At 46.9% G+C, this 18,851-nt stretch overlaps 1 protein-coding gene across 7 annotated transcripts in view; it reads left to right on the top strand.

Annotated features, from left to right (window-relative positions):
- The window catches only part of Gripap1 (GRIP1 associated protein 1), a 30,970-nt gene extending 12,411 nt beyond the window's left edge, over nt 1–18,559 (top strand). For 3 of the 7 annotated variants that reach the window (XM_029473421.2, XM_021153126.3, XM_085838291.1), the window contains 15 exons: nt 504–581; nt 775–867; nt 1,550–1,684; nt 7,792–7,887; nt 8,149–8,361; nt 8,499–8,612; nt 10,411–10,488; nt 10,593–10,688; nt 10,810–10,866; nt 10,958–11,057; nt 12,760–12,890; nt 16,044–16,166; nt 16,313–16,406; nt 17,162–17,316; nt 17,998–18,559. In XM_029473421.2, coding sequence (XP_029329281.1) covers nt 504–581; nt 775–867; nt 1,550–1,684; nt 7,792–7,887; nt 8,149–8,361; nt 8,499–8,612; nt 10,411–10,488; nt 10,593–10,688; nt 10,810–10,866; nt 10,958–11,057; nt 12,760–12,890; nt 16,044–16,166; nt 16,313–16,406; nt 17,162–17,316; nt 17,998–18,090 — 1,656 coding nt within the window. In that variant the 3' untranslated portion in view covers nt 18,091–18,559. The other 4 variants (XM_085838290.1, XM_021153127.3, XM_085838292.1 and 1 more) reach the window with 3 other exon arrangements.
- Nucleotides 18,560–18,851: the final 292 nt, after the last annotated feature.

The following is an 18,851-nucleotide window of genomic DNA, read 5'->3' as shown; positions in this document are numbered from 1 at the left end:
AGTGGAGATGGGTCAGTCTGAGGGCTTCTTCAAGATCTGGAAAGTGAGGTTGTGAGTTTGAGATCTCTAGGATCTGAGGCTAGGTGTCTGTGTGAACTGAGGCTCCTGAGCTTGGGACATTGAGGTTAATTACGTATATCAACAACTCCTGGTCGTTAGGTTCTGGAGATGGGTAAAGTTACAGTCTGAAACTCCTAGTGTTCCCAAGCTGGAATCTGGATGAGTATGAGCCCCTCAGAACTTAGGTTTAGGAACTTAGGTGTGTCTGAGATGCTCAAAGGCTGAGAAAGAGGGAGGGAATGCGTTTGAGAGCTCTATGTGTAAGTGATATATCTATCGCTTGGAGTCTGGGTAAACATGAAATCCTCTCTGACAGCTAGTCCAAGATTCACAGATGCCAAGAACATGCTTTTAGGTGGTCCCAGAGGGAGTCTGTGTATCTGTGTCCACCCAGAGAAGGACGAGATCTGGAATGGGGTTACCTGACATCCCTGTTCCCACAGAGTTTGGCAGAGTTAAGAGATCAGCGGCAGGGGGAACGTCTGGAGCATGCAGCAGCATTGCGGGCCCTACAAGATCAGGTATGTTGTACTTGGTGGGCCTGGGAGTTGGGGTTGAGGGTGGTGAGCAGGCTGCCTTGGTATCTTACAGGCAAGCATAGCCCAGGGGATCCTGCTCTTCCTAGTCCTGGTCTGTGCGTCTGTGTGTCTGTCTCCTTTCTTTCCTGTCCCTCTGTTCTGGACTTGCTCTCACCTGTCGTGGGGGTGGGGCCAGGTGTCCAGCCAGAGTGCAGATGCGCAGGAACAAGTGGAAGGGCTCTTGGCTGAGAACAGTGCCTTGAGGACTAGCTTGGCTGCTCTGGAGCAGGTACAGGATACCTGGGGTCCCTCGAGGATCTCTCCCTGTTTCTTTTGTCTCTCTCGCTTTTGGTCCATGTCTGGCCAGGGTGATCTGGACCCTTGACTCTCCTGTGGCCTCTGTTTTTGTTCCTCCTTTCTGTTGGCTTCTAGCCTTCTTCTCCATCTACTCCTGCTTTTCTGGCATTCAAGTTTCTTTATGATAAAGTGCATGAAATGTAATTATCGTAAGTGTACACTCAGTAAGTCCAATGTGTTCCTTTATAATTCTGGGTAGCTCCCTTCCAGAACAAGATACAGAGTATTTTTCAGTATGTTGGAAGATTCCCTTCCTTACTCTCCCAGTTAGCATATCCCTGGAAGTAACCAGGATTCTGACCTTTAATAATATGAATTCATTTGCCTGTTCTCTAACTTCATATAAGTGGAACTGATACTCATCTGTCCTTGCCTGCTTTCTGGTACCTCTATGTCTGTGGTTTTATCCACATGTTACATGGCTTTCTTTTATCACTTCACAGTATTTATTGCACGAATCTTTCACTCCTCTTCCTGCTTTTCCATTTTAAACGTTGTCTTTCTTCCTTCCTTTATACTTCTCTCTCTGTCTCCCCGGAACTGGGAGGTCCGGGGGTTCCTGGGCCTTAGGGCCCCCTGCAATTCCTTTTGCCCACCATTACCATGTTCTCCAGATCCAGACAGCAAAGACACAAGAACTGAATATGCTTCGGGAACAGACCAGTGAATTGGCATCTGAGTTACAGCATCGTCAGGCTGAATATGAAGAGCTTATGGGACAGAAAGATGACCTCAACTCGCAGCTCCAGGTGAAGGTTTTTCTGACTTGTCATGTAGTTTACTAGTACTAGTGCAGTGACTGACCCGTCGTGTAGTTTACTAGTACTAGTGCAGTGACTTGCTTTTGAGGAATGGTGAGAAGACTTTGGAGTCAGGGAGACCTGAATTCCTGGCTGGCTTCTTAACATCCTAGTACCCCTACCTGTCCTGACATGGGTAATTTTACTTCTGCAAAACTGAGCTTCTTCAGTTAATCAGGGTTTCCATTCTGGTACCGTAATGTACAAATTGAATGTCTCTCATATGTGACGCTTATGCTTGCTTCTGATTTTGTCTCATTTGGAATATTTGCATATACTTACTGAGATATCTTGGGGATGAAACCTAAATCTAAACATACCTTATACATATAGCATGAAGGTAATTTTATAAAATATTTTTAGTGCTCCTGCCTTTTTTGAGATGAAGTAGAGCTCTCTGCAATCTTAGCTGTCCTAGTATTTGCTCTGTAGACCAGGCTGGTCTTGAACTCACAGAAATCCACCTGTCTCTACCACCTGACTGCTGAGATCAAAGGTGTGCATTGGTGGTCAGGTGTGGAATTCCCATATGTGGCTTTATGTGCAGACTCAAAAAAAAAAAAATCAGATTTTAAGCCAGATATACTGGAGTATGCCTATAACCCTAGCACTCAGGTAGCTGAGGCAGGAGGATTCCCATATGCTGTAGGCCAGTATTGGTTGCATAGTGAATACTAGGCCATCCAAGGCTACATAGTAAGACCTTGTCTGAAAGAAACAAAAAACGTTTTAGATTTTAGGATGAAGGATGCTTAGCCTGGAGAAACTAGAATAATACTGGATTAAGAAAGAAATTTGGGGCTAGACATAGCAGCACGAGCCTTTAAATGCCCGCACTTGAGAGGCAGATCTCTGAGTTCGAGGCTAGCTTGGTCTATGTAGTGAATTCCAGGACAGAAATGGCTACATAGTAAGACCCTGTCTGTCTGTCTGTCACACACACACACAAAGGTTTAGTGCTGGTGATACAGCTTAGTTAACAGAGTACTTGTATAATATCACAAAGCCCTGTGCTTAGTCCAAAGCACTGCATAAACCAGGCTCTGTGATATTTATGTTGTGATCTTAGTTCTTAGGATCACACACACATAACAAAATAAGGAAGATCAGAAGTTCAAAGTCACCCTATGCCGCAGACCCTCTGGGTCCCTTTGTCTGTGTGGAACTAGTCTCTGGGGCAGGTGGGCAAAGAGTCGGGAATGAATGACAGACAGACTCAACACAAAAGGTTGTGTAGAATCTGAATGTAATTTGTCAAATTGAGCATCAGACTTTTTATACAGAAGAAAATAGGGAAGTTAGGTGACACATCAGCAAGGTACAAATGAGGTTATCGGATGCTTAATGACTCTTTTTTTTTTTTTAAGATTTATTTTTTTTGTTTTATGTAAGTACACTGCCGCTGTCTTCATCTTCACACACCAGAAGAGGGCATTGGATCTCATTACGGATGGTTGTGAGCCACCATGTGGTTGCTGGGATTTGAACTCAGAACCTCTGGAAGAGCAGGCAGTGCTCTTAACCGCTGAGCCATCTCTCCAGCCCTGCTTAATGACTCTTACACAAAACAGAGGAATGTAACACAAAGACTGGCAGGAACTGGGCAATAAAATAACTGAGACAAAGTCAGCCCTATCTAAGGTCAGCTATAGTCTTAGAAGCCAGGTGTGAGGTCTTTACACTCCTAGGGCAAGGGCTTTCACACCCAAGTCATGGCTCTAATTAGGGAGTTCCGCTCTAGCTAACCATCTCATGAATAATGCATTACCTTAAAACCACAGCCCGATCTGATCTACTTCCTAAACCATTGTAAATTCCTGTATATGTGAGCGACTTGGCTTTTATTCTAAGTGATAGTGTAATACCAGAGGCAATTCTGAATGTCACTGAATAGGCAACATTGAATTCCAAGCCCATGGTCAGCTCAAGGACATTCTAGGACGTTGGAACACTGGCGAAGGCTTAGCTATGTCAGAATTCAATCTTAAAAGGCACTTATAATAAGATAATACTAAAAGAGAGCATGTGGGTTCATACACCAGACTAACTCGGGAATAGCGTATTAGTATATGGGTTAATGAGAACGCCAAAACTCCTGGAGGTGAGTTTCCGTGAAACTCTTTGCCTCGTGAGCGCTTCCAGGCCTCTCGGCCTGCCAAGCAGACTTCACCGGAGTGTGCGTGGCAATCCTATCTACATAGGAAGATCGAGACCAGTCTGGGCTACATAGGAGACTTGTATCAAGGCGCACAGGGGGTGGGGGTGGGACACAGTTGGCGAGATGGTTCAGTGGGCAAGAGCACTTAGTAACAAGAGCAAGCATGAAGACCTGAGTTCAGAATCCAGCACCATGGGAGAAGTATGCCCATAAGTCCCATGCTGGGAGGGTGGCAAGGTGATGCCAGGGTAGTTGGGGCTTGGAGGCTAGCCAGATTATCCAAAAACTGTGAGCGACAGATTTAGTGAGAGACCTTGGCTAAAGGAAATGAAGTCAAAAGTGAGAGGAGGATGGACCAAGTAGGCTGTTCAGGGATTAATGATAGCAATGATGGTGGATTCTTTTTTTTTTTTTCCTTTTGTTTATTTTGTTTGAGACAGTTGTCTGTTATGTGTTCCTGGCTGGCCTGGTACTCATGTGTAACCCAAGCTAGCCTCAAACTCATGGCAGTCATCCTGTCTCCTAAGAGCTGCTACTATAGGCTTGAGCCTCCACATCTGTTCTGAATTATGGATATCCAATCCCCAGGGACCTCGCTTCTTGCTATTTTACAGCCTTTGACACAGACCTGTGTTTTGCTTCCAGGAACAGTTGTTGAAACTGTTTTCACTTTCTTTTTTTTTTTTTTTTTTTGGTTTTTCGAGACAGGGTTTCTCTGTATAGCCCTGGCTGTCCTGGAGCTCACTTTGTAGACCAGGCTGGCCTCGAACTCAGAAATCCACCTGCCTCTGCCTCCCGAGTGCTGGGATTAAAGGCGTGCACCACCACGCCCGGCTCTGTTTCACTTTCATATTTACATCGTAGTGGAAGGAAGGAGGAAGGGAACAGGGAAGGAGGAAGGGAACAGGGAAGGAGGAAGGGAACAGGGAAGGAGGAAGGGAACAGGGAAGGAGGAAGGGAACAGGGAAGGAGGAAGGGAACAGGGAAGGAGGAAGGGAACAGGGAAGGAGGAAGGGAACAGGGAAGGAGGAAGGGAACAGGGAATAGTAGTAAGGAGCACCTTCCTTTCTTTTGAGAACATGTTCTGCTGACTCTGGTGGTTCCTGCCTGTGATCCCAGCATTCAGAAAGCTCACACAGGGCTGGAGAGGTGGCTCAGCAGTTAAGAGCACTGGCTGCTCTTCCAGAGAACCGGGATTCAGTTCTCAGTGCCCACTTGGCAGCTCACAACTGTCTGAACTCCAATTCTGGGGCATCTGATGCCCTCCTCTGGCCTCCACAGGCACCAGGCATGCATGTGGGACACAGACATACATGCAGGCAAAGCACCTGTGCATTTAAAATAAATAGATAAATAAAAATTAAAGAATAAAAACCTTAGGAGGGTTGTGAATTTGAGGCCAGCTTGGTTAAAAAAAAAACAAAACCAAAACAGTCATAACAGGTGGTCTTTATTCCAAAGAGGTGGAGGCAGAGAGATCTCCTTGAGCTTGAGCCAAAGATATACATAAGGGGACCCTCTCTCAAAACAAACAAAGAAATCATAATAAGGGCTGGAGAGATGGCTCAGTGGTTAGGAGCACTAACTGCTCTTCCAGAGGCCCTTTATTCAATTCCCAGCAACCACATGGTGGCTCACAACCATCTGTAACGGGATCCGATACCCTCTTCTGGTGTGTCTGAAGACAGCTACAGTGTACTCATATACATAAAATAAATCTTTTTTTAAAAAAGAGGATGGTGGCTGACAATGTTTAAAAACAAGGAAATCATAATAATAAAGACTTAAGTTACACTTAACAATTCTAGCCGGGCGTGGTGGAGCACGCCTTTAATCCCAGCACTCGGGAGGCAGAGGCAGGCGGATTTCTGAGTTCGAGGCCAGCCTGGTCTACAAAGTGAGTGCCAGGACAGCCAGGGCTATACAGAGAAACCCTGTCTCGAAAAACCTAAAAAAAAAAAAAAAAAAAAAAAAAAAAAAAAAAAAAAACAATTCTAGATACAGATTAACCACCTGAGCTGTGCCCAGTGATGCTATTCCTAGCTACTTGGGAAACTGAGGTAGGATTCTTTCCATTAAGGAATCAAGACTCAGTCTCAAAAAAGAACACAGGGGCTAGATGTGGTGGTGGTGCGTGCCTTTAATCCCAGCACCAGCAGATCTCTGCGAGGTTAAGGCCCCCCTGGTCTCCATAAGTCCCAGGACAACAAGGGTTACATAGAGAGACCCTGACTCAAAACAAAACAAAAAGAAAGAAAGAAAAAAAGAAAAGAAGCGTTGTGGGTCTCAATCCTCTGTGCAGCTGCCCTTGGTTCGGGGCTGTCTGCACTTCAGGCAGAACAGCAGTGGCTGGAAAGAGGATGAAAAGTCTCTGGGGTCGCTCAACTCCAGTCTCCAGTTTGTTAGGAAGAGCAGAAAGTGCATGCTAGGATACAAGTACACTCTGAAGAGGACCAAACAGGGAAAAATAAAATTGGTTACTCTTTCCAACATACCCATCTTTGAGGCGATCTGAAATAGAATACTATTAGTCCATGGTGGCCAAAACTGTTGTCTGTCACTACAGTGGCACAATGTGTGGAAAATCATTACAGAGTATGCACACTTGTTTTGTTGACCCTGGCATTCTGATATTATAACAGGCTGGTGAAATGCAAACCTGGAAAGTTTTTCTTTTCTTTTTCTTTTAATTTATTTTAAGTATGTATACATAAATGTGCACAGTATCTGTCTTCAGACACACCAGAAGAGGGCACCAGATCCCATTACAGATGGTTGTGAGCCACTATGTGGTTTCTGGGAATTGAACTCAGGACCTCTGGAAGAGCAATCAGTGCTCTTAACCACTGAGCCATCTCTCCAGCCCCTGGAAAGTTTTTCTTTAAGAAAACTTGCCAGAGCTTATTTGCTTACTTGGAGAGAGAGAGAGAGAGAGAGAGAGAGAGAGAGAGAGAGAACTCACATGGTGGTGGCACACACCTTTAATACTGGCACTTGGGAGGCAGAGGCAGGCAGATCTCTAAGTTTGAGGCCAGCCTGGTCTACAGAGTGAGTTCTTTTTTTTTTTTTTTTTTTTTGATTTATTTATTTATTATATGTAAAGTACACTGTAGCTGTCTTCAGACACTCCAGAAGAGGGCGCCAGATCTCGTTACGGATGGTTGTGAGCCACCATGTGGTTGCTGGGATTTGAACTCTGGACCTTCGGAAGAGCAGTCGGATGCTCTTACCCACTGAGCCATCTCACCAGCCCCAGAGTGAGTTCTAAGACAACCTGGGCTACACAGAGAAGCCATGTCTTGAAACAAAACAAACAAACCAACAAAAACAAAAGAAGGAAGGAAAGGAGGGGGGAGAAAAGAAGCCCAGCCATGATGTCCAATACCTGTGATCTTAGCATTTGGGAGGTAAAGGCAGGATCAGGAGTCCAGGGTCACTGCTGGCTACCAAGCAAGTTTGAAATAAGGTCCTATCTCAAGAAAAAGACTTCTGATGGAACATTTTATTCCCCCAAATAGAAAGGAATATAGCTTGGCAGTTGGGAGGCAGATGAGTCCCAGGCCAGCCTGGTCTACATAGAGTTTCAGGCAAGCCAGGGATACATACTGGGACCCTGTGTCAAAATGAGAAGAGAATACAAAGAAGCAAGAAGTGAGTCACATGGCCCTACCTGTCTATGAAGGAAGAAATACTTTAGACTATTCCCAAGTATAAATTCTGTTGCTAAGGAAGCAGAGAAGAAAGTACTGAGGAGCAGGAAGCAATGTCTGTCATTTCTCCCATTATGATTAAGATTATAGCACCTACTTTATTCGGGGGACGGTCTACCAGAAGTGTTGGAGTTCATTGGTACCTAACCAGGGACTCTTTTCCAACTTCCTCTTCTCTCCTGAATTAGGAGTCATTAAGGGCCAATAGCCGGCTGCTGGAACAACTTCAAGAAATAGGGCAGGAGAAGGAGCAGCTAACCCAGGATCTCCAGGAAGCTCGGAAGGTGGGGCATCATGAGAAGAAGGAACGAGATGGCCTAGTCCATGAGGGTAGGGAGTGTTATGGCCAAATCTTGGCAATGGAAAGAGAGAAAGAGAAAAAAAAAACCTGATCATTTCCAAAAAGACTGGAGAATGACTCAGCCAGTTTGAAGAGCCGGGGAAGAGGTGGAATCTGGTTCCTTGGGCATAGAACTGAATAGTGGTCATTTTGTGGTGTTGGAAGAGAAATTGCCACTCTTTTGACCCACCGTCCTGGTCCCCAGAGTGCTGACAAAAGGAAGGTCATGCTGGATGAACTAGCCATGGAGACGCTACAGGAGAAGTCCCAGCACAAAGAAGAACTGGGGGCCGTCCGGTTACGGCACGAGAAGGAGCTGCTGGGCGTGCGAGCCCGATACGAGCGTGAGCTTCGAGAACTGCACGAGGACAAGAAGCGGCAGGAGGAGGAGCTCCGGGGGCAGATTCGTGAGGAGAAGGTGGGTGCCGTAACCATAGCCTATCTCCTCTAATAGCTGAGGACTGTGGCGTTGCTGCTGGTGACATGGAGGCAGGTAAGTGATATGCAAGGTGGCCAGTCCTCTGCTACCCAACTCCTGTGTGGGTTCTCCTCCAGGCTCGAACAAGGGAATTAGAAAATCTTCAGCACACAGTGGAAGAACTCCAGGCTCAGGTACACTCCATGGATGGAGCCAAGGGCTGGTTTGAACGGCGCTTGAAGGAAGCTGAGGTGAGTCGGTGGTACCTGGTAAAGCTACAAAGCTGGTTAGGTGGAGATTTGAACAGGCATTTTTTTCCTTTTAGATTGTTCATGGTGTCCTCTGCAAAAACAAAACAAAACAAAACAAAAAAAAAACCCAAAAACAAACAAACAAACAAAAAACATTATCTTTCTATGTTTGGTAATATACTAATTTTTATTTTAACAAGAGCATTTAGCCGGGCGTGGTGGCGCACGCCTTTAATCCCAGCACTTGGGAGACAGAGGCAGGTGGATTTCTGAGTTCGATCGAGGCCAGCCTGGTCTACAGAGTGAGTTCCAAGACAGCCAGGGCAATACAGAGAAACCCTATCTCGAAAAAAACAAAAACAAAAAACAAACAAACAAACAAAAGAACATTTATAGCCTTTTTTTCCCTGGAAAACTCAAGACAATAATAAGAGGCAGTGTCGTATAGCAGAGAAGAACACACTGGAGCTGGGTATTTCTCTCAGCTTGAATGCTGACTGGGCCACTTCCTAGCGGTGTGATCTTAGGCAATGTATTCCATCTTTCTATGGCCCATTTGCATCTTTGGCAGAAAGGGGACAGGAGAGACTGAGGGTAGCTCATGGTAGACCACATGGTTAGCATGAATGAGGCCTCAGGTTCAATTTCCAACAGCAAAACTATGAATGATGAGCCCAGACACGGTGGCACACCCCTTTAATCCCAGCACCTGGGAGGCAGAGGTAGCTGGATGCCTGTGAGTTCGAGACCAGCCTGGTCTACAATTCCAGGACAGCCAAGGTTCTGTTACACCGAGAAACCCTGTCTCGAAAAACAAAAATTAATGATGAAAATAATACCTTACTGTCTAGGTATTTTCGGAAGATTACAGAAAATGACTTAATATATGTACAATCACTTGAATGTGTACCCTCCCCCAGCCTTGAAGCAGGCTGATTCAGACCTCGCTGACACTGAGTATGAGACCACCTGAGGTGGACCCTTCTGACTTAGATGGCTCTATTTTTCTGTTACCTGCTGCTGCTCTTCTCCAAGACACTGCTACCTGCTGAGAGGCCCTTGAGATATTCAGTAGACAGCATCCTACAGGCTGGCAACAGGCACCAAGAATGGATTGACAGGGGATGGGCCCTTTATAAGCACAGACTCTTAGTAAACTTGGGGGCCTTGAACAGAAACATGTCTTGGCCTCCATTATTTCTCTCGCCGTTTGCTTCCATACAGCTCCGGCCTCCCACTCAGGAACCCAGTTAGTGTGGCCACAAGCGGTTGCATGAATGTTCCTGGCGTGCAGTGTTGTCTTGTTAAAGAAAGAAAATATAAATGCAAATCACTTGCTCTACTATGTGAATAGTATAGTTAGTTTTCTTATTTCTGCCTTAAAGGCATATGCCATTTCCTACAAGAATGGCAGTGAGTTCCCTGTAAATTGGAGCACAAGGGAGCCTTGAGGTCAGGTTAAGAGTTCAGGGCCAGTGAGGGTTATGTACTGAGACCTCGTTTCAAAATCAAAAGGTGCCGGGCAGTGGTGGCGCCTGCCTTTAATCCCAGCACTCGGGAGGCAGAGGCAGGCGGATTTCTGAGTTCGAGGCCAGTCTGGTCTACAGAGTGAGTTCCAGGACAGCCAGGGCTACACAGAGAAACCCTGTCTCGAAAAACAAAACAAACAAAAATCCCAAAAAATAAAGTCAAAAGGTGTTTTCATAAATACCCAAAGAACTTGTCTGAAATGTACTTGTCCTTAACTGGACACAAACTCTTCTGGGGACCATGAGCAGAGCTGGCACTCTCCTTCCAGGAATCTTTGCAGCAGCAGCAACAGGAACAAGAGGAAACCCTCAAGCTGTGCCGGGAGGAGCACGCCACTGAGTTGAAGGTACCTCTCAAATGGTGGTGGTCCTGTCTCTGGGAGCTGGGCATCCTGCAGGAGAGCAGGGCCTTCTTCTCATGCCGTGGCCTGAGCTGCTGTTGCCTTTTCAGGGCAAGGATGAAGAGCTTCAGAATGTGCGGGAACAACTCCAGCAGGCCCAGGAGGAGCGAGATGACCATGTGAAGACCATCAGCAACCTGAAGCAGGTCTGTGGTCCCAGACATAGGCCTGGCCTAAGCTTGCAGAATGAGGCGGGATAGGGAGGGGCAGGATACACTGTGGGCAACTGTGCCAACACCTGCCCAGCTGTGCCTTCTCAAACCACAGGAGGTAAAGGACACAGTAGACGGGCAGCGCATCCTGGAGAAGAAAGGCAGCGCTGTGGTAAGCTAGCGAGGCCCGGGACCTTTTCCCTGTCTTCATGGGCCACCCAGGTCACAGCTCTCACTCCACCCTGCCCTTTACCTTTATTTAGCTCAAAGATCTTAAGCGGCAGCTGCACTTGGAGCGGAAACGGGCTGATAAGCTGCAGGAACGGCTGCAGGAGATCCTTACCAACAGCAAGAGCCGCACAGGTGAGAGGCCAGGCCAGTCGGAAGCTGCTGCACATTGGAGTGGTCTTTTCATTCCTCGCTGAGCCTTGCTCCAGCCCTTTGTCCTGCCTGAATGCTGGTTGTCTTTTCTCTCCCTGCACTGCCTTCTGTGTGTGTGTGTGTGTGTGTGTGTGTTCCTCTCTCTGCCTGTGTTCTTTCTGTTTGCTTTGTAACTGCCTTTAGTTCTTTTTCTACTGTTTCCATTCTTGGATTCTAGAAATCCTCACCATATAAGTCTAGGATACAAGCCCCACCTCCAGCCCCCTCCAGACATTCATGGTAAATCAAGGGTAACAGCACTACACAGCCATCAGCAGCAGCAGCATCACCACCACCACCATCACTATCATCATTATTTAGACAACATCACTTTGTAGCCCATGCTGATTTCAAACTCATGGCGCTTTGTCTTAGCTTCCTAGGAGTTTGGCTACTGACATCCAACACCATGTTTGGCTTGCACTGTTTTCAGTATACAGCTAACTCAACCCACGATGCTTCTGCCACCAAAAACAGAAGACATGCCCACGCAAAACTGGAGTTGTTTCTACCTTTTCTTGGTTGGAATAACTTAAGTTCAGTAACGGGTCTGGTGCTTGTCTTAGATCACAGACAGACTTAGAGAGCACTGGCTGTCAACTGAGGTGCTGGAGGGGCCCCGCTCAGGCACTGCACCCTGTCTGAGGATCCCTTTTGGAATACTCAACCCTTGCCCTGACACCTGGGAGCAGTTGTAAGGGCAGTGTCATCAACTCAGTACCAATGTTTTCTGGTTTGTTTTTCGCCATTGCCCAGACTGACCCTGAGTCCCTCAGCTCAGGTAATCTAGCTGCGAGCATGTAGCATGCTCAGCAAGTGTTCAACTGACCTGGCAAGTGACATCTCTTTCACCAAACCAGTTTCCTCCTGAGATGTTCAGCCTTCCTAAAATAATTTCTTGTTTTAGTAGATTAACAAGCTAGGAATAGATTAAAATTTTATTTGTTTGTGTTTTTGTTTTGTTTAGTTTAGTTTTTTAAGACAGGGTTTCTCTGTGTAGCCCTGGCAATCCTGGAACTCACTCTATAGACAAGGATGGCCTCAAACTCTGCCTGCCTCTGCCTCCCGAGTGCTGGGATCAAAGGTGTGCACCACCACCACCAGGCCTATATATATATATATATATATATATATATATATATATATATATATATATATCTCGTTCTTCTCCGTTACATGGGACTGAGAGCTAGGCAAATGGCTACAAGTCTGACTCCATCTTTGTTCTGATTTTGCTCTAACTATGTCTTTCTCTGTGGTGCCTGTCAGTGTCCACCAGGTGCTGGCTTCCTGTCCCTGCACTTTCCCCTGTGTGTCTGTGTAAGCACTTACAACTCCCTGTCTTCCTTTCTCTGCATCTAGGTTTGAATACTATTGCCACTGGAATCTCGTGTCTACTCCTTGTCCTTTCCCTTCGCCCCACCCACTTCCCTTCTTCCACTGGACATGGTTACCGACAGAGTTACCAGCCTTGTTTCTGCCTGGTCCAATCCTTGAGTTTGTTTGCCCGGAGGGAGGGGGGAGGTGGGTGTCTCTTTTCCTCTTTGAATCTCTGGCAAGTCTTTTGATGAGGTCTCTCCCCACTGGTTGCTGTCTTGAGATTCCAAGGGATCCAAACGCAGGTTGCTTTTTCCTCCACACTCAGGCCTCGAGGAGCTGGTTCTGTCTGAGATGAACTCACCAAGCAGGACCCAGACAGGGGACAGCAGTAGTGTCTCCTCCTTCAGCTACCGGGAGATCTTGAAGGAGAAGGAGAGTTCAGCCATCCCAGCCAGGGTAAGGGTCACCTTCTAAGTAAGTCTGGACTTACTTCCCAATTTCCTCCTCCCTCAAAATCATCTACACTGACCTTTGGACGAGCATTTCTTCTCTGTCTCTTTATGTGTCTGTGTTTTCTCTCTCTTTCTATATGTATTTGTCTGTTTGTCTATGTCTCTCTCCGACTAAGGATTGAACCTGGGGCCTTACACATATGCAGAGCACATGTCAATATATGCTGTTCTACTGAGCTGCAACCCTAGCCCCTGACTAGAGAGAGCACTTTGTCACCTTCTTCCCAAACCCATCAGCCTGAGCCTGATGCACAGGAGGCAGGCCAGTTAGTTATTCTCTGGGCCCCTGTATTTCGCCGTCTGTACGTTAAGCCCACCGCTCCCAGTGCTGGAAAGTGCAAGCATTGTGGAAAGTTAAAGACATGTGCCACCATGCCTGGCCTTAAATATTTATTTTAATTTGATTAATCTATGAGAATGGGAGTGTGTCGGTGTGCCTCATGTATGCAGTATCCTAAGCAGCCAGAAGAGGGGGGAAGATCCCCTGGAATTGGAGTTAGAATAGCTAGTTGGGAGTTGTCATGTGGCGGCTGGAAATCGAACTCAGGTCCTCTGGAAGAGAAGCCAGTGCTCTTAACTCCTGAGCCATCTCTCCAGCCCCTATTTGATTGTTTTCCCCTACTTTTGATATTGGATTCTTGCTATGTAGCCCAGGCTGGCCTTGAATTCATAATCCTGCCATCAGCCTCCAAAGTGCTAGGATTTTTTTGGGGGGGGGGTTGTTTGTTTGTTTTTGTTTTTGTTTTTCAAGACAGGGTTTCTCTGTATAGCCCTGGCTCTCCTGGAAGTCACTTTGAAGACCAGGCTGGCCTTGAACTCAGAAATCCGCCTGTCTCTGCCTCCCAAGTGCTGGGATTAAAGGCGTGCACCACCACGCACAGCCAAAGTGCTAGGATTTTACGCATGAGCTACTGGTGGCTGATTCCCTTCAACAGCGTAAACTGCTCACTGTTACTATTGCCATCTGTCACACCATGTTCCTTGCCAACCACTTTTTATTTAGATTTTGTTTTGTTTTTCTAGACAGGGTTTCTCTGTGTAGCCCTGGCTGTCCTAGAACTCACTCTGTCGACCAGGCTGGCCTTAAACTCACAGAGATCTGCCTGCCTCTGCCTCCCAAGTGCTGGGGCTAAAAGTGTGCACCACCACCACCTGGCTAAGTATCATATTTTCACTACCCAAAGAATATTATTATAAATTCTTAGTTCAGGGCTGGAGAGATGGCTTAGTGGTTAAGATCACTGGCTCCTCTTGCAGCAGTCCTGAGTTCAAATCCCAGCAATCATATGGTGGCTCACAACCATCTATAAGGAGATCTGATGCCCTCTTCTGGTGTAAATGAAGATAGTGACAGTGTACATACATAAAATAAATAAATAAATCTTTTTAAAAATAAATTCTTAGTTCATATTGGGCATAGTGGCCCATGCCTTTGAGGCCAGCTACTCAGGGTGCAGGAGGATCACTGGAACTCAGCAGTTTGAAGCCAACCTCCTAGACAATGTAATGAGGTCCTATCTAAAAATACATTTCCTCTGTGCTACCAGGGTCCTCATACATTGTAGGCGAGTATTCTATTACTGAGCTACATTTCCAACCCCTTCTATTAATCCTTTTTTTAAAAATTGTTTTTCTTATTTTATATGAATAGGTGTTGCCTGCATGTGTAACTTGCATACTGCATTTGTGCTTGGTGCCCCGTGCCCACATAGGCCCGAAGAAGGTATCAGAGTCCCTCCAACTGGAGTTATAGATGGTTGTAAACTTTCATGTGGGTGCTGGGAATTGATCTTGAGTCCTCTAGAAGAGCAGGAAGTGTCTCCAGCTCCATTTTTTATTCATGATTTTTGTATTTATGTATTCATATGTGTATGGATATTTGCCTTTCATGTATGTTTGTGTACCACATGTGCCTACGCCCACAGAGGCTAGATGAAGGAGTCAGAGCCCCTGGACTCGGGCATAGGCCTATGCATCTGCATGCAGGTGCCCACAGAGGCTGGCAGAGTCCTCTCGGGAGCTGGGTTTCTTGGCAGGTACAAGCCTCCGGATGTGGACGCTCCGTACTGCACTCTAGACAGTTTCTTGCATGAATAGCAAGTGACCTTAATCATCATTTCTGATCAGAATATATTGTATGAAAGTATTTTTTGTTCTTTTTTTTTTTTTTTTTTGAGATAGGGTTTCTCTGTGTAGCCCTGGCTATCCTGGAACTCGCTCTGTAGACCAGGCTGGCTTCAAACTCAGAGATCTGCCTGCCTCTGCCTCCCTAGTGAGAGCATTAAAGGCGTGTACCACTACCCAGCTAAAACCAATTCTTTTTTTTTTTTTCAATTAAAATAAAACAAAGAAACAACTAGGAGGCTAGGGAGGTGGCTCAGCAGTTAAGAGCACTGACTCTTCTTCTAGAAGATCCAAGTTCAAACCCAGCATCCATATCAGGCTGTTCACAACCACCTGTAACCCCATCTCCGGGGAGCCAACCCTTGCTTCTGATTCCCATGTGGCATACACAACAGACATACACATATGTAAAGTAAAAATAACTATGTATATTTTAAAAAATTGAGATGGTGAGTAGCCTAGTTTTGTTGGTTGCTTCTTCTCCCTTCATCGAAAGTGTCTTTTCTTTGTACCAGCTAGAATTCACGTTCACAGTACCCCTTGGTTTTGCTTGTTATTTGTTTGTTTTCCTTACGTCTGACTCTTGTGTCTATTCTGGTCCTATCTTCTTGGCATCCGTTGGTGGAGGAAAGCAGACCATTTGACCTGCAGGAACCCTCCCACCTTTAGCTTTTTTTTGCTCGCTTCTTTAATGGTACCATTTAGCTCTTCCCACTGTTGCCTCCATTTCCTGCCATCTGGGAATTAGATGTCATTTGCTGCTGGATTTCCCTCAATCCTCTCAGCAACGCTCTTGTGGTGGTGGTAACACTGTCTGCCTCCCTTTAAGCCAAAGGAAATGTGGAGTTTTCTGAGAGTGCCAAGTGTGTGGCCTGCGCCTCCAGCCCCAGAGCCTATACTGCCCATGTGCCTCTAGCTCCTACCTCATGCTGAGAATAGCTGCATTTTTCTCTTTCTTCTTTCTTTCTCCTAGTCTCTATCCAGCAGTCCTCAGGCCCAGCCCCCTCGGCCAGCAGAGCTGTCAGATGAGGAAGTGGCTGAGCTGTTTCAGAGGCTGGCCGAGACTCAGCAGGAAAAATGGATGCTAGAAGAGAAGGTGCTGTCGCTCTTGCTAGTCTTCACATGAAATGCCCTGGGATGGGCTTGCGGGTGGGAAGGGTTGTCTTGAGAATGCTCTGGGTCCCTCCTCAAGGGAGAAAATGGGAAGTTGAGGGGCCTGAGATGGGGTGGACCATCTTGCAGGTGAAACACCTGGAGGTGAGCAGCGCCTCTATGGCGGAAGATCTCTGCCGGAAAAGCGCCATCATTGAGACCTACGTCATGGACAGCCGGATTGGTCAGTGCCCGTCTCCAGCCCTCACCTACAGTGAAACCTTCACCTGCCCCTCTTTTTCCATTGTTCCATTGCTCCTTTTCCCCTCTTGAAACTCAGTGAAGCTACTGACAAGCTCATGAGCCATGGAGAGGAAAGCAGGGAAACGTTGCTTTTTTGCCTCGCTTCTCCCCTCCCCCCACCCTCTAGTGGTCCCCCCCCCCCCGGACTTCTCTGTCTCTTTCTGTCTACACTTCCTTCTCCCCTGCTTTCTAGTTCTCTATGTATTTTTTTTCTGTTCCCCTTCTTCGTCTTCTCTTAATAGCTCTGTTGTTCTATTTCCATTTTTATTTCTTTGCATTTTTTTGAAACTGGATTTTGCAATCCTGCGTTAACCTGCTAGGTGCTAGGGTTCCAAGGGCGCATGCCTACACCTAGTCATACATTTCCATCCACTATATCTCCATCCCTCTTCACCTCTCTGACCTCCATGCTTTTACTCCCTATTCAGTAGGAGCTGCTCACATGCTCTCAGGGTTTACTATGTGTCCTGTGTGTCATGTGCCCCAGGAGTAGCAATTACCCTAGTTTTCAGGGTCGAGTAACTAAGAGCAGCTGGGCTTCCCCATGTCAAAGCTTCTGCCCCCCAAACAGAACATTGCCTTTCTCCCTTCTTGCCTGCTCTCTGTTTTCCTCCTCTCTCCTTTGGCTCTGCCCAGTCTTCCCTACACCAACCCCGGCTCTGCCGAGGGGGCGGTGCTCAGCCTGGACCCTTGCAGATGTGTCTGTGGCAGCAGGCCACACAGACCGAAGTGGGCTGGGCAGTGTCCTGAGAGACCTAGTGAAGCCAGGCGATGAGAACCTTCGAGAAATGAACAAGAAGCTGCAGAACATGTTGGAGGAGCAACTCACCAAGAACATGCACTTGCACAAGGCGAGTGTGGACCACCAGCCTGCCCACCCATCCCTCCAACCACCTGCTTCCCTACCCACACAGTCCCTGGCAGTGTCCTTCCAACTGGCCCTTGTCCCCCCAGCTACCACCTTCCAGTCATCTACCACCATTTTGTGTTCACCACTTTTACCCTCCAATCAACTTCCCAGGTTAGCCTATCAGTCTGCCATCTGTCCCTCTGCCCACTGATCCATCCATGTATGTCCTTGCTCCCCGTTTACCCATTTACCTGCTCTCCTACCTATCTGTCAAACTATCATCTCCAAGGCTGCCATCCATTTCCCGATGCATCATTCTTTCACGAACTCATCAGTCACCACCTATTTGTCACTTGCCTACCTACCTGCCTTCTTGTCCTCTACAAAGTTCATTTGTGAACCCATCCGCCTGCCATAGGTCCACCCACACATTAATTCCTCCCCACACCTCCACCCAAATACTCCTTCATCACTAAGGGAGTCATAGCCAGGTTTTGCCTTGAAGAAGCAAGCTCACATTTGTTATAAAGAGAAGGTGGTTGATCTTCCTGTTCAAGGCTGGACACCATTGGGCACTGAGAATCCATCAATCCATCTAACTACAGATCACACCTCAGATTTGCTAACAGAGCTGCCCCTCTCTTCCCCTCCTCTAGCTCCTGATGGCTCATTTGTTTCTTAGGACATGGAAGTTCTATCCCAGGAAATTGTGCGGCTCAGCAAGGAATGTGTGGGGTCCCCTGACCCAGACCTAGAACCTGGAGAAGCCAACTAAAGACCTACAGGATACAACTATTCCCAACCCTTTCCAGAATGCCACTCACTCCCTTGGGCTGTTGTGGGAAAATATAGAGGCTGGCCCCAAATTTCATAGTTTGGGAGACGGACATTAAAGGGGCTAGAGGCCTATATGTGGCTGGTGTTGGTGACCCTGATGTATGGCAGAGCCCTTGGGGAGAAGAGACCCTGAGGGAAGGGCAGGGCTTTTCCTTTTTGGCTCTGGTTCCCAGGGTCATCTGCCTTCAACTCTGCATGAGATCTCCCTCCTAGAGACCAACTCTGTTTCATTTTATTTTATTTTTTAATTTATGTCTGGAAGCCTGGCTAAACTCTGCCTTCGGGACTGGGGGTGTTGGGTGGGGGTACAGTCCATGTTCAATGTTCCAGCAATGTGTGTATGTGTGTGAGTATGTGTGTAAAGACTATGTGGCCAAAATACCATCTGGCCAGACGGGCCCACCCACTGACTGTCTGGTCTCATTCTTTTCAATCAAGAGGGCTGTGTTGGGAGAGGGGTGGTCACTACACTGGAATTGGGAAGGAGATCTCTGGCTATAGCTTTTCTTCTACCCTCACCTCTACTGCTTCCTGACAGACCTCTCAAAAAGAGTAGAGCAGAAATATCCAGATAGATGTGTGAGTAGCTGTGTATAAAGTTGAGGGTGGAGAGAAGCAAACAAATGGGAGGGTGGATAAGTGGTTAGATGGACCGAGGGATAAATAAGTGGGTGGTTGTGCAGCAGGGAAATAAATGCA

This window comes from Mus caroli, unplaced genomic scaffold (genome assembly GCF_978045245.1).
Source record: "Mus caroli unplaced genomic scaffold, Mus_caroli_1 scaffold_5, whole genome shotgun sequence".
Classification (NCBI taxonomy): Eukaryota; Metazoa; Chordata; class Mammalia; order Rodentia; family Muridae; genus Mus; species Mus caroli.
Note: the sequence above shows the minus strand (reverse complement) of the source record. Positions and strands in the feature narration are given on the sequence as shown.